General features: G+C 33.6%; 3 protein-coding genes across 3 annotated transcripts; all 3 read left to right on the forward strand.

The window, feature by feature from the left end:
* Positions 1-37: 37 nt before the first annotated feature.
* LOC135138673 (fatty acid synthase-like) lies at positions 38-1924 on the forward strand. The gene is made up of 6 exons (XM_064068648.1): positions 38-165; positions 227-652; positions 703-932; positions 988-1348; positions 1395-1652; positions 1705-1924. Exons 1-6 carry the CDS (start codon positions 38-40, stop codon positions 1916-1918), a joined length of 1617 nt encoding a protein of 538 aa, XP_063924718.1. The 3' UTR covers positions 1919-1924.
* Positions 1924-6042, forward strand: LOC135138672 (fatty acid synthase-like). Its single transcript, XM_064068647.1, has 9 exons — positions 1924-2710; positions 2759-3046; positions 3092-3747; positions 3913-4068; positions 4118-4523; positions 4572-4924; positions 4978-5290; positions 5343-5606; positions 5666-6042. Exons 1-9 carry the CDS (start codon positions 2435-2437, stop codon positions 6017-6019), a joined length of 3066 nt encoding a protein of 1021 aa, XP_063924717.1. The 5' UTR covers positions 1924-2434; the 3' UTR covers positions 6020-6042.
* Positions 6043-7326: 1284 nt separating this feature from the next.
* On the forward strand, positions 7327-12193 carry LOC135137815 (leucine-rich repeat neuronal protein 1-like). The gene is made up of 7 exons (XM_064067560.1): positions 7327-7434; positions 9962-10349; positions 10401-10598; positions 10649-10836; positions 10884-11091; positions 11144-11325; positions 11373-12193. The coding sequence occupies exons 2-7, from the start codon at positions 9963-9965 to the stop codon at positions 11644-11646; spliced, it is 1437 nt and encodes a 478-aa protein (XP_063923630.1). The 5' UTR covers positions 7327-7434; position 9962; the 3' UTR covers positions 11647-12193.
* The last annotated feature ends 1931 nt before the right edge of the window (positions 12194-14124 follow it).

The raw sequence follows: 14124 nt of genomic DNA on the forward strand, positions 1-14124 counted from the left end.
AGGATATGCAATCGTCTCAAAAGGTGGAGTTGTATCGATGTCGTCGAAATTATTACCTACTCAACGTCCAAGCTTTCACGTATTCTTTGGGCCATTTGCCAATAAATTTCGCACGATCGCCTATTATTTGAGGAAGTTTTCAATCTTCAAAGATGTCGAAGCAAGGTGAGTTCAGATTTTAATTCAGGACCAATAACTAAGATCTAGTTTTCTTTCTTGGTAAAAGAATTAATGAAATTTTGATGTTCAACAACGTGAAATCGTTTCATGAGATTTTAAATAGTACCACAGAACCAATTGAAGACGTTTTAGGGTCAATATATTTGCAACTAATCGTTGTAGATATTTTAAAAATGTTACAGTTGTCACCTACTGGTTTGTTCGGTGACTCTTTTGGGAAAATCGTTGTTGCTTACAATTACAATGTTATGAAACTGGAAGATGCAGTGTCAGCAGCGATCAAATTTAGCAAAAAAAATATACCAAATAGAGTTGATTCTAAACTCAAAGAGTTGATGGGCGATGGTTATGAAAATAATGTTGATCCATCTAAACCCACTTTAACATTAAATATTTCTGACTTGCCTCACAATGGTGAAAACAATTTAGTTGGAGAAAACGCTGATATCAATTTGCTGGTTCTGTTGGGAACGTAAATATTTATCGCCACTGAAAATTCAAGACTGTAGTATCAGTTTCCAGATTATACACCGAAGGTTACCTTCCCCAAGTTGACAAACTTTACCCTACAGTAAAGTTCCCTGTTAGTAGAGGCACCTCCATGATTTCACCTTCTCTTCAATGGGACCACAAAAAATCTTGGTATACGTACAAATTTAGTGAATTCAAATCAATTAATACTGAGCAGTCTGAATATAGATATTCAGTTGTAAACGAGGCACAACAATTTCTAAAAGGTCACGTTGTTGATGGTAAGAAACTTGGACAAATCAAAAACATAGGTTAACAGTAAGGTAAATAATTTAGGACGCAACATTTTCCCTGCCACTGAATATCTAAATTTAGTTTGGCAAATATATGCACGGAATCGAAAATTATTAGTCACCGAAATTCCTGTTTTATTTGAAAACTGTAAATTTGCCAGAGCTCTTACAGTGCCTAGGAGCGGTTACGTAAAACTGCTTATAACGATTCAAAAAGGAACAGGTAATTTCGAAATTCTTGAAAACAAATCTCTGTTGGTCAGTGGTCGTATCCAAACTTGTCCAAATGCAAACCAGCAACAAATTGACTTGCCACATTTGACTTCATTCAGTAACGATCAATTAGAAAATTTGGAACAAGACGAAATTTATCGAGAACTTTGCCTAAGAGGTTACAATTATAGGTAGGTTTGATCAAAATAAGTTGTAGTTTATTTCAATTTCTTTCAGTGGTTTGTTCAAAGCCATAAAACGATGCAACATAAAAGCTTCTATGGGTGTGATTGGGTGGAAAGACAATTGGTGTACGTTTATGGATAATATGCTTCAAATGAAAATCCTTGGTATTGACACAAGATTGCTTTACGTTCCTGTTGGTATCAAGAAAATTATCATCGATCCTTTAAAACATATGGGTATTGTGAAAAGTCAGGATGGGGAAGAACGACTTTTACCTGTTTATATAAACGAGGACTGTAACATAATCAAGTAATGAAATAATTGTTTAGTATTACATATAAATAGATGGTATAAATTTTAGATCTGGTGGAATTGAAATACATGGACTGCAAGTCAAATCCGTTTTCAAGAAAAAACTGTGGATCGAAACAGTTTTAGAAAAACATGTTTTTGTCCCAAATAATTTATCACTGGATTTAGATGATGTAGTGAGAATCAACACCCAAATTATTTTAGAAAATACTTTAGAAAGTACGTTTAAAGCTGTGGAAATCATCAACAAATTTACGGATTAAAACGCTGAATGTATATTAGGCTTTGTAAATAAAGCCCTTGTAGATCTTCCATTGGTGACTCCTGATCTAACCATTTCGTCAAAAACCACTGTAGATGAAGCACTTGGCATAAAATTCGAAAGTGTTACCTTAACGTCAGAAAGTAACATACTTTTGTACATTGGTAGCAAGATTCTCCAAAAATCTGACAATCTACAACAATTTTTAACACCTCTTAGCAAAAACGGATTTATTTTAACACGAGAAGATATCAACTTCAAGCTAGAAAAACATATCAATCAAATCGAAATTCTCACTGATTATGTAACTCCAAATGAAAGAATTATTTTATTTAGGAAAAAGTTGAAAATTGGGAAATCCAAGTTTATCGAAATATCTTCATATAATTTCGACTGGTTGCCTGAATTACAAAACTTTTTAAATCACGGGAATAACATCATAGTTTATGCAACAAACCAAGTTCCTGAAGGAATATTGGGTTTGATAAACTGCATCAGGCGAGAAAGAAGTCAAACCATGGTTCAGTGTTTTTTCATGATGGACGAGGCTCCCGAATTTGATCCTCAACATTCATTTTATTGTAAACAAATTAGTAAAAATTTGGCTATAAACATTTATAAGAATAAATCTTGGGGAACATATCGACATCTGCTTTTGGAAGAAAGCCCGAAAATTATTTGTGACGATACCTATGCCTATTTCAAAACTAGAGGAGATATGTCTAGTTTCGAATGGTCAGAGGGAGCTTTAACTAAACAAGTACCATTGAAAAAAGAGCAACTCTTGATTTCAGTACGTTACTAGCATGTCCGTTATGTTATAAATAACTATAGTTTGTAGACATATTATTCGTCAATCAACTTCAAAGATATTATGGCATCTACTGGGCGCATAACTCCAGAAATTTTAGACCCTCATCGACTTGGTCAAGAATGTCTAATAGGATTTGAATTTTCAGGAGTTGATTTAAGTGGCCGTAGATTATCTGGAATGATCAATGCTCAAGGCATTTCGTCTTACGTTACTTGTGATTCTTCCTTGGCCTGGGGAGTTCCAGACTCGTGGTCACTTGAAGATGCAGCAACGGTTCCTGTTGTGTATTCCACTGTTATTTACGCTCTTTTAATGGTATGTTTATAAAAAAACTTCGTCTTTCCAATGATTTTTTTTAAGGTTGGAAATATGAAACCAGGTTCAACAATTCTCATTCATTCCGCTACTGGCGGTATTGGACTAGCTGCTTTGAATCTTTCTCTTCACTATGGATGCGACATTTATGTAACCGTCGGCACTCAGGAAAAAAGAGAGTATTTAAGGAAAAATTATCCACAAATTTCGGACAGGCATATGGGACATTCTCGAGACACCTCATTTGAACTCATGATCAAAAGAGAAACTAAGAGTCGAGGAGTTGACTTCATTTTAAACTCGTTAAGCGAGGATAAGTTGCATGCTTCCATTAGGTGTTTAGCACGAGGTGGACAACTTATGGAAATTGGGAAATACGACTTAGCTAATGATAATTCTTTCAATTCTTTGTTTATGGAAAGAGAAGCCACCTATCATGGTATATTCTTAGATGATGTTTTTAGGAATGTTAAGGAAATGAAGTCCAAAGTGGTAAAACACTTGAGAGAGGGAATAAAATCAGGTTTCGTAAAACCGCTGCCTAGAATTGTGTTCAACGCAGACGAGATAGAGAAATCGTACAAATACATGTTGGCAGGCAAACACATTGGCAAAATCCTAATCAAGTTGCGAAATGAAAACAAAGATAATCAGATTCGTACTTGCAATATAAATAAATTAGAAATTGTGTCAAATCCAAGGTAAGTTATTAGTGAGAACATTATTCACTGCCGAATATTCTAATAACTAAACAAAAATTTTATATACACTAAAATTTCCTACCGTTATATATGCCGAGTACCAATTATTTTAAAACATAAACACAATCTGTTAAATAGATTGATTACTGGTATTATTTCTTTAAGATTCCAATGTGGCAGGCATTTCACTTATATCATTATTGGAGGTCTTGGAGGATTTGGTTTAGAATTAAGCGATTGGTTGGTTCTGCGAGGTGCCAGAAAACTAGTACTCACTTCAAGATCGGGTATTCAAAATGGTTACCACCAACAAAGAATTAAGTAAAATGCCTTGCGTTTTCGCAGTAAAGGTTTTATCTAACAATTTTAGTATTTGGATTTCGTACGGTGTTGAAGTCAAAGTCTCTACAGACGATGTGACAACCGAGGCAGGATGTGAAAATTTAATCAAAGAAGCAAGTACACTGGGATCTGTTGATGGCATATTTAACTTGGCTGTTGTACTTAAAATCGCACTATTTAAAAATCAAACCGAAGAAAATTTTCATGCTGTGTTAGAGCCGAAAGCTTACGCTACACTACACTTGGATCGAGTAACCAGGAAATTATGTCCACAGCTAAAGTACTTCGTTGTATTTTCTTCTTTATCTTGTGGTCGTGGTCATGTAGGTCAAAGCAACTATGGTATGGCAAACTCTGTTATGGAAAGAATATGTGAAAATCGAAAGCGTGATGGATTACCAGCTTTAGCTATCCAGTGTGGTGCAATCGGTGAAGTAGTTAACACATTTTTTTAAGTTTTTAAGACTGCAAGTACTTTAAAGGTTGGTTTGTTAGCGAGGATGTATGAAGAAAATGAAGAGTTGGTGATTGGTGGTACACTCCAACAAAAAATTTCAAGTTGTCTTGAGGTGTTAGATGTGCTGATAAAGCATGAATATCCAGTGGTTTCTAGTACGGTGGTAGCTGAAAAATATCACAAAAGTGACAATCCTAGTGCAGTCGCAGCTGTTGCTCATGTTATTGGCATAAAAAACATGAAAACTATAAGTCAGTATACGACATTTCCAGAGCTCGGTATGGACTCGATGATGAATACAGAAATTGTTCAACTTCTAGAAAAAGATTTTGAAATTTACGTAACATCTAAAGATGTGAGAAGTTTAACATTTGCGAGGCAATTTTTATCTTATTGGGAAAACGTCCTTAATTATTTTTAAATTATTTTAGACTGACCGAAATGGAGGCAGAGAAAATTAATAGGTCTGGGAATACTACATGCGACAAGACACATGAAAACACAAATTTTCTCATTGAGTATATTCGTAACATCGAAAATAGTCAGCTTGCTGCTGTTAGATTAAACAGTCGAGTGGGATTATCTGGAGGAGCTCCAATCGTGTTCGTGCTACCAGGAGTTGAAGGCCTTTTGAAACCACTAGAATATTTAACAAATTCTCTAAACGCGCATGTAATTGGAGTACAATACAATTATAAAAATCCAGAAGAGAGCATTGAAGAAATTGCGAAGAATGCCTTACCGGTTTGCTAAAATTTTAATGTTTTAATGGTACTGTATTTTATACATCTTTTAGCACATCGAAATTTATTTGTCCAGAAATAATCCGTTTTTCCTCATTGGATATTCATTTGGAACTCTGGTCGGTTTAGAAATTATTAGTTTGTTAGAAGAAAAGGGATATATTGGTACCATAATTTTAATCGACGGTTCACCAAAATATATAAATTCTTTTGTAAAAAAACTCTTTACTCAAGAAAAAGAAAAAACTGACTTCCATACTGCATTTTTGAGTAAAATCTCTTTTATGATTCCATTGGATGTATTTTCGCAGCATGAGGTAATTATTAATCGATTTATTTACATTTGTACGTCTACAGTTCGGATCTATTTATTTAGGAAACGTTGCTAAATTCCAAACGTTTAGAACAAGGAATCAATTTACTTACATCTTTGATACCTTCGAAAATGAGTAACAAGCTAGAAAAACAAGCAGCTATCACCGTGTATAAGCGTTGTAACGCTATGTTTAACTATACATTTAAAAATAAGAAAATCATATCGTCAGTACATCTGGTCAAGGCAAGATTAGCTGTGGTTGGAGACAGAGATGATTATCAATTATCAGACATAAGCGAGAATCTAGCACAAGTAATTACAATAGATGGTGACCATGTAACAATTTTAAACAACCAAGATCTTGTTCAAGCTGTTAATGGAATTATAAAACCACCGTTGCAGCTTTCAATTTAATAAATAAGTATTTTCAACCTTAATATTTTTTGTTTTATTCTACTTTTAAATGAACTGTAAGATCACGTGCGTTCCATACAGTTATTTGAAATCTATTGTCCTGTGGAAGAAAATAACCCATTTTACTATCATTTATGCATCTGTCAATTTCGATGATCTTAGTCGTCGCGAATGGATTGTAAATTGCGAGTTCGTAACATCCCCCTTGTTTAAAGCTGTTTTCAGTTGGGCCTAGTTGGGTCCAATTTAGTCTTTGTGGTCATCATCTATCCAGTCGCTGCACATATCGCTGAAGCTTTCGTTAAATCATGCGTTACAAAAATTTTGGCCGTCGAAGAGGTCCCTTACAATTACAAACCAGTTGTTGTACCATCCGATGAATAGGAATTCTTGCTAAGAATTTTTGACTTCTTTGCTCTACAGCCTTCCGCATTTCTTTCAGAAATTTATCAATTTTGAAAATTTACTGATGTCCACAGAATGATGAATAAGTCAATTCGATTCAATTTTCGAATAGTACGACCAGAGCGATGAGGCTTTATAGGATTCAGAATATCAGAAAAATGAGCCAGCAACACATTTTCAGAAGAAACATTCTTAATACCATTCTCCTCACACCACTTCAAGAATTATTGCCAAGCCTTTCTATACACATTTTTCGATTTCTCCGGAAGCAAATTGGACGTTACATCTTTAGCTCTTGCAGTAATGGCTAAAAGTATATCAAACTCTTCTCCAATTTTCATTTTTTCCTTTTTTGAATGATTTTGTTCATAAAATTAAATAGATACAATTGAATATTTCTAGTGTTTTTTGATACATAACAAATACGTGCCCATTCTATATCCGTAACGCCCAATCATCATTTTCGTTTGTAATTTATTGTTAATTTAACCGGTTGGGAGGAAAATTTTTTATACATCTCTGAAATAAACTTTTTAATCCCTCGATTGAAGATTACAGAACTCGGGATTAATGTGACAGTTTATTCTCTTGACGCATAAATAACTATTAAACATACGTACATTTCATAACATACACTGCATTAGACTACACATTATGCATCTAAAAAGTAGGCCATTAATTATGACCAGAACATCAATGCAAATAATAGGTGGTATACATAAGTAGTTAGGAATGTAGACATTCAAATTTAGTTAAATCTAGAAATATCATTCTTTATCAATAATTGCTATCTAATATTATCGGACACCAATTCTGTCCTCACCATGGAAATTAAGATTATTCACCTGTTTTCACCGAATACCCGGTGACGATATGTTTGCGATAGATAAGATAAACGTAATATTAGAGTTTAGTCAACAGCTGAATACCGTGCTATACAGATTACTATTTTTAACAAATAGTACTTTGTAATGTTCAAGTAGTGGAATATTATCAAAATAAAAATTCAGGTGAGTTCTAGTGAATTTCATACTTTCTTGTTTTGTTTCTGAGATGTAATAACGAGATGTTAACACATTAACGAATTTCATACCTTTCATATGTTGCGTAAACAGCAGGAATATTTTTATTTGATGATAAAAGAGCTGTACAAAACAAAGTAATTGGCAAGGTGTGGCAAATATCAAAACTATATATCATAGATTAAATTATTATCTTTAGATAAGGACACGACGCGACGCCGAACCTAATTCTGGGAAAGTTGATTTCGAAATATTTAATAAGTACAAGTATACAATTTTGGAAAGAGTAACGAGTTTTCTTTCAAGTAGATGATATTTTAGTTATTGTTAAAGGATCATAAAGGGATTTTTTTTTCGAGAATGTAAAGTCGACAATAATTTGTTTCTTTTTATTTTTGTGTTTAAGGAACTCATCTGTTATATTTTTGTTTTAAAAATACAAAAATAATTATGTTCATTCTACTTTTAAGGTTGGCGACTTTAAACATGGTAAATATTCATTAGGGGTCCCGCTTCGACACTGTTTTTATGGCTTGTTTTGATAACGACAACATGAATCATAGATTGAGGTGTAACTGATGTTGACTCTTTGATTGTAATCGGTGTTTCAACATATTGTCCGACGAAAAATAATCTATAGATTCCTTCTATTGTAATAGAAAAAATTTCACCTGCGACTCATTTGTAAAGCATATTTTCTGAACTCAAAAAAGTTAATCAAATGTAGCAACTCAGTTTAGTTCATTAATCGATTCCATGTCCAAGTAAATTTGCGAAAAGTAAGTTATGGGTCAAAACATACTGCAGTTAGTCAATTCTTATACCGAGTGATTTTTTAAATTTATGCTTTAATTACACAGGACTCCCAGCACGCTTACGTCAGCAAAGAAACGTGTTGGGTAAATTGAACTTGAAGGGTGTATTTTGGGTTGCCTGAATATCCAACGTCATTTCGAAAAAGTTCGTTAAGTCAACGCTAGCGACATCAAGATTTGAAATGTTCAAAAAATCATACAAAATCTTTTATTCACAACAATTTAAATCATGAACATCACACTTATTTTACAAAAATTGTTGAAAATAGTGAGCCTTATGCTTATGAGTAACTAGAGCAGAATTTCAAAATAATCATCCGGTATTTAGGACAAATCAAAGTTAATTTTCTGAAAAGCAACTTGAAGTTTAATTAAAGTACCAACAATAAACATGTATAGCTTATAAAAAGTCGATATGCATGTTGTAGGTATGTCTGCGATAAAAACTGAAAAAAGGAAGGGTAGATACACCAACAATAAATCCTTTCAAAACCCCACCATTTACTGAACATATGCCGGATATGTTTTGATAAATTGATAAGCTGACCCAACAGCTTTTGCTATGGGTTAATAAAAATTTGACCGAGTTTTACATATTGCAAAAATTATCCAACGGATATCAGATGAATCAGACGTTTTAGTTAAATAAGGGCGAATTTGCACCGAAAATTAGTATAAGATTAATTATATTTTGTCTCTGCTAGCCTGAGAACGTGCTTCCGAACTGTGAAGCTACATTTCTCTCCTATCTCTAGACGTAAAGAATAAATATCGTATTTTGGGTTGCCTACATTTCATATAAACATTCTTCTATTTTTCGCGCAAGAGATTATGTACAATAGTTGCTGCCTCTTCCCTTATTTCAGAATGAGTGCGAAGTCCACTTTTTCCATTTTATATTTGTTACGGATAAACGGAAGTCACATTTCAACAGACTCTTACAAATGTCAACAAATTATTCGTTCATTTGTTTTGAAATGACAAGCTCAAACCGACTTGATCTCTGTGTAGATACTGAAACTCAAGTACAATAATTTGCTTTAAACTTTTTATTATTATAAAATAAAGGTATATGTGTATTATGAGTCAATACTTGTGATTTATCACTGCATTAATATTTTTTTTAGATTTGCTTGTATGGGTTGTCTCAAAAAAATTAATAACTGAGTCAATTTATTTTATTGATTAAATCAAGAATTTTAAAACTGAATTTCTAAGTTTATCACCTGTGTCATTATCATTTCCGACGAAGGATATTACAAATATACATGTGAATGACTTCCTGAGCCTAAAGTAAGGAAGTATAGTAATCGAGTCCATCGGGCGATTTGTACCTTCCATGTTTTCTCGACATTTGAAAACCTCTAGAATACGAAAAAAGTGATCTCCGTTTTCCGTCTCTCTGTCGTCCGTGTCAGTTTTTATTAGACAGAATGACCGCCCCAATTGTTATCAAATTATATACGTGTATTAAGATTAGCGCGTAGATGGTAATGTTGTTTGATCATCCCATTACCAATGGGTTGACGTCATTCCAAAATTTGCAACTGTATTTCTTTAATCAAATGATTTTTGGAAAAGTGGACTTGTACTCAAGGGCGAGGGAAGTTCTGTCGGAATAACTTTCGACTAATTTTTTTGTATTCTACTTAAGCGTTGATCAAAGGTTCCATTATTAACAAGTGTTAACTTTTTTTCAGGATGTATGTCTATCTCGTATTTTCCATATTAATAGGACACTGTCTTGCCCAAAGCAAACCTCCATTCTGTCCTCCATGTAGCTGCAAAACTGTCGAACAAACCAAATTCGAAGTCACGTGCGATCAAGATGTCAGAGATAAACTATTCCAGGAGTCATCTTGGATAGACAGCACAAATAAAACCTTTCCCTATAAAGCGTTGCTAGTTCACAACATGCCAATTTTAACACTGGACAAAAAATTTCCCATCTCTAATGTTAGCTACCTGAGCCTGGCCAACAACTCCATAGTCAACATAACTGATTCCATTTTTAGCAACTTGCAAGATATGATAACCTTGGATTTGAGCTACAATAACATTGAACAGATACATCCCGACGCTTTTGATGTAAATTTACTACTTACATTGTTTTCAACACAATCACAAAAAAATTTGTAGGGCCAGTATTTGATAAATGAATTCAGACCCCTCAAATCTTTGAAAAATCTTCACTTGGACCACAACAGGATTAGCAGCTTAAACCAAGACGTTTTTGAACACACGCCTAATGTTGAGATTCTAACTATTTCACACAACCCTTTGGATAAAATCGACCAACAAACGCTGGTGGCCATCACCGGTTTAGTCTTTTTGAAAGTTGTCAATTTCATTGTAGTAAAGACAAGTTCGTAATTTTTTATTTTTAGCATTTGGATTTAAGCTATACCGGGTTATCGTCGCTTCCTGACGCGTTTTTACACACTCCAAGGTATTTGGAAAAACTTGATCTCAGTGGCAATCAGTTCAACAGAATCCCTAAAACACTAGGAGATTCACATAGTTTGTCAGTTCTTTACTTCAACAACAATCCCATTGTGAGTTTGGCGGAAGAAAAGTGAGTACAAACACGATTTTAGATTCATGTTTATAAGAAAATTGTAGTGGCTTTCCCAAAATTCCAACTCTGAAAATTCTTCACCTCAGCGGTATGAGAAAACTATTAAATATCACTAGTAGGGCACTAAGCAACTTAGAAAATTTAGAAGAACTATTTTGTTATGATAATCCGGAATTGACACACATTGATAAGGATGCCTTATCAGCCAAACGGGATGGTGCGGAGTATGAAACCTGGCCATCAATCAAAAAAGTAGATAAACTAAACCTTCCCCAAAAATTAAAAATAAAATTTTGTGTTTTAGCTTTATTTGCAAGATAACAAATTATCTTACATTGACATGCAACTCATTCTACAGTGGAAAGATCTTACAGAGCTAGATCTAACAAACAATCCATGGACTTGTGAGTGCGAAAACCAGTGGATAGTCGATGAGCTGATGCCAATTTATCTGAGACTTGACGACCAGAAAGCCAAACGATTGAGGTATATGTTGGTAGCTTATTACTTTGTGTTAAATTATTTTCTTTCAGATGTGGAGCTCCCATCGAAATGGTTGCTTTAACCTTTTATGATGTCTACAAGAAAGAAACTACGATGAGATGTTTAGATTTGTATGGGCACAGACCGGAGCGAGATGGTGCTTTATTAGTCGGAATTTTGGCTGGAGTTTTGATAACCATCCCTGTAGTGCTGTTTCTCATCTATGCTTATCAAAGGCATTGGTTTGGACTGTTTGATAATTCTCCAGCTGGATTTTCGAGGCAGTTTTACAAAAAAACTACATCAGAAGATGGGCCTTTTTAAGGAGAGTTATGTGTCTTAGTGTAGGGTTCTTCTAAGTAGTATTGTGAAATTGCACAAAAAATGTTGATTTTTGTTCTTGTTTAGTGAAAATTTTGTCGGAAAAAAATTATGCAACGGATTTGATGAAAAGTCATACAGTTTGAGGTAACACTATAGCACATCACAAAATTGTACATGCAAATTTACCGAATTACTCCGTGCTTTTTAACTCATTGCATAATAGATTCATAATAACAATCAGTATATATTTATTTAGGTACCTGTAATTAATTTATGTTAAAAAACCGTTGGAGCAAGTTGCAGTGTTAAATTTTAATAGTTTTAGGATGTACAGTTTTTAAGTACTAAAGAGATTAATTATTACACCGATTTTAAAACTTATCCATTACATGATGATAAAAATGTGCCTAAATATATAGAGTTCGTATTTACTATAAACTGAGTAAACTAAGCTTTTTTGTAGTAAATTTCTCGTTTATTGTTTGTTATATTTTTTATTGTGATGCTTTGTGATGGTATATTATTGTTTAATATATGTTTTATGTTATACTTAATTTTATTTTGCTTTAATACTTTTCTACAGATGTTGTAAACGTATGTATCTAAGAAACCGAGAGTTGCATCACTAGTCCAAAAAAGCTTCCATTAAATTTTAAATGGGGATCACAGATTTTCGTAAAGCTTGTGAACCTATTAGCCAATAACACGTGACGTCACGCTGTGGCGGGAACTCAGCGTTTGACAAGCGCCGTGAAACTCCATAAGCGACAATGTTAACATTTTCGCATTTTATTTAAAAGTGTGGGTATTTATCTAGAAAATAAACACGTGAATAGCTTCTTTCATATCTTTTCTGTGTATCAGGGTGCTTTTTTTTGGCGATTTGAGTTTAAAAATACATAATAAAAATAAAAATACAGAACGCTGTTTTGGTCTAAATTCCTCGTCGCCCAAAATACATCCGTGTGTTTTAAGCGGTAAATCGGAAATTAATATTTTCGTTTGAGGTTAATGTGACGGGTTTAAGTGAAGGTGTGTGATTTGTTTTTAAAGTATGGATAATTTAAGTGATTATGCACGATGTCTTTCCGTCAAAGAGAAAAGCAGATATGTACAAAAGTTAAACAATTTAAACGGCGTAGATCCTTATATAATGAGTGCAAGTGATTTTAATTTGTGTTTAGACGATGTCCCTACCATAACAATGAATACCATTGTAAACTTTTTTATTTTTGGAATAAGTAAAATAACCCACATTGAAATTCGTGCATTCAAAAGTCTAGAGCCATTTATTCAGTTTTCTCTTTTTTAAACGACTGTGTCTTTCAGCATTACAAATATTGAGTGGATTTATTTTGATATCCTAAATTTTGTGATGGAATATAATCAGGGTGGTCCACAACCGACAAATCTGCAGGTTTACCTAAAAGAGCACCAATGTAGTAATTTATTAGAAACTGTAAATCTAATAAGTAGTTATTGTACCTAAAATAAAATGATCCGAACAAATATAGGAATACTTTACTTTGGCTTCGTTAAATCCACTCGTTTCAAGGCTTCCGCCTTTTTTCCCCATCCTGTATATATTTACCTTTATTGTTGCTAATTGCTGGGAAAGGAAAATAAAATTTGGCCGCATTTCTGGTGCTTCTATTCGCGCAACCCACAACAGCACAAAATGTAGGCATTTTCTCCTAAAATACAAAATAGTATAATATTAAGATGCTAGTGTATTTAAAAAACATTGATGTACATTAACACAGAATTAATTTGCAAAACAAATAATATAAAATGCAGCGAAGTTAACCTGTACATCACATTGGAAAACATTATTTTTTAAGGATATTCAAACGTTATGGTGCGTTTTACAGATATCTACACAGTCTAGAAACTGTAACAAACTTACCAAACTATAAAAACACAGTTGACACACTCCCAAATTTAAATGAATTCCGAAAATATTAGCATTGACTCTTATGAGAAAACCGGCTAGTTGTCAAACGCTGCCATCTTGGTGACCTCGGATGACGTCAGTGTATTTGGCTAATTTTCTATCCATTCACGATCTTTATATAATAAAGTAGGCTTTGATATTTTTTCTTTAAGTTGGATAAACTGATTTGATGATTTAGTTTTTCGTCGGTCAGTAGTCTGATTGACATTTGCTTTGAGCTGGAATGCCACTTTTCTACTTCATTTATTAGATAAAAATTATCAGACGCAATTTTTTAATCAAGCAAACAAATGTTTTAACTTTGTCAACATACGGGCCAATTTCAAGTTGGTTTGCAATTAATTGCAAGCTGCGTTGCTAGGTAACCTCGCAAAAATATAATGGTTTGTATTAAGAGTTCTACGAGATCACGATAGCAACGGCGCTTGCAATTAATTATTGCAAACCAACTTGAAATTGGCCCGATAGATAATTTATCATTGTGACAGATTCACAGATCACTGCGACATTATTTAAAAAGAAAA

Source organism: Zophobas morio, unplaced genomic scaffold (genome assembly GCF_036711695.1).
Source record: "Zophobas morio isolate AGI-343-1 ecotype UQ-CSIRO unplaced genomic scaffold, CSIRO_AGI_Zmor_V1 ptg000030l, whole genome shotgun sequence".
Classification (NCBI taxonomy): Eukaryota; Metazoa; Arthropoda; class Insecta; order Coleoptera; family Tenebrionidae; genus Zophobas; species Zophobas morio.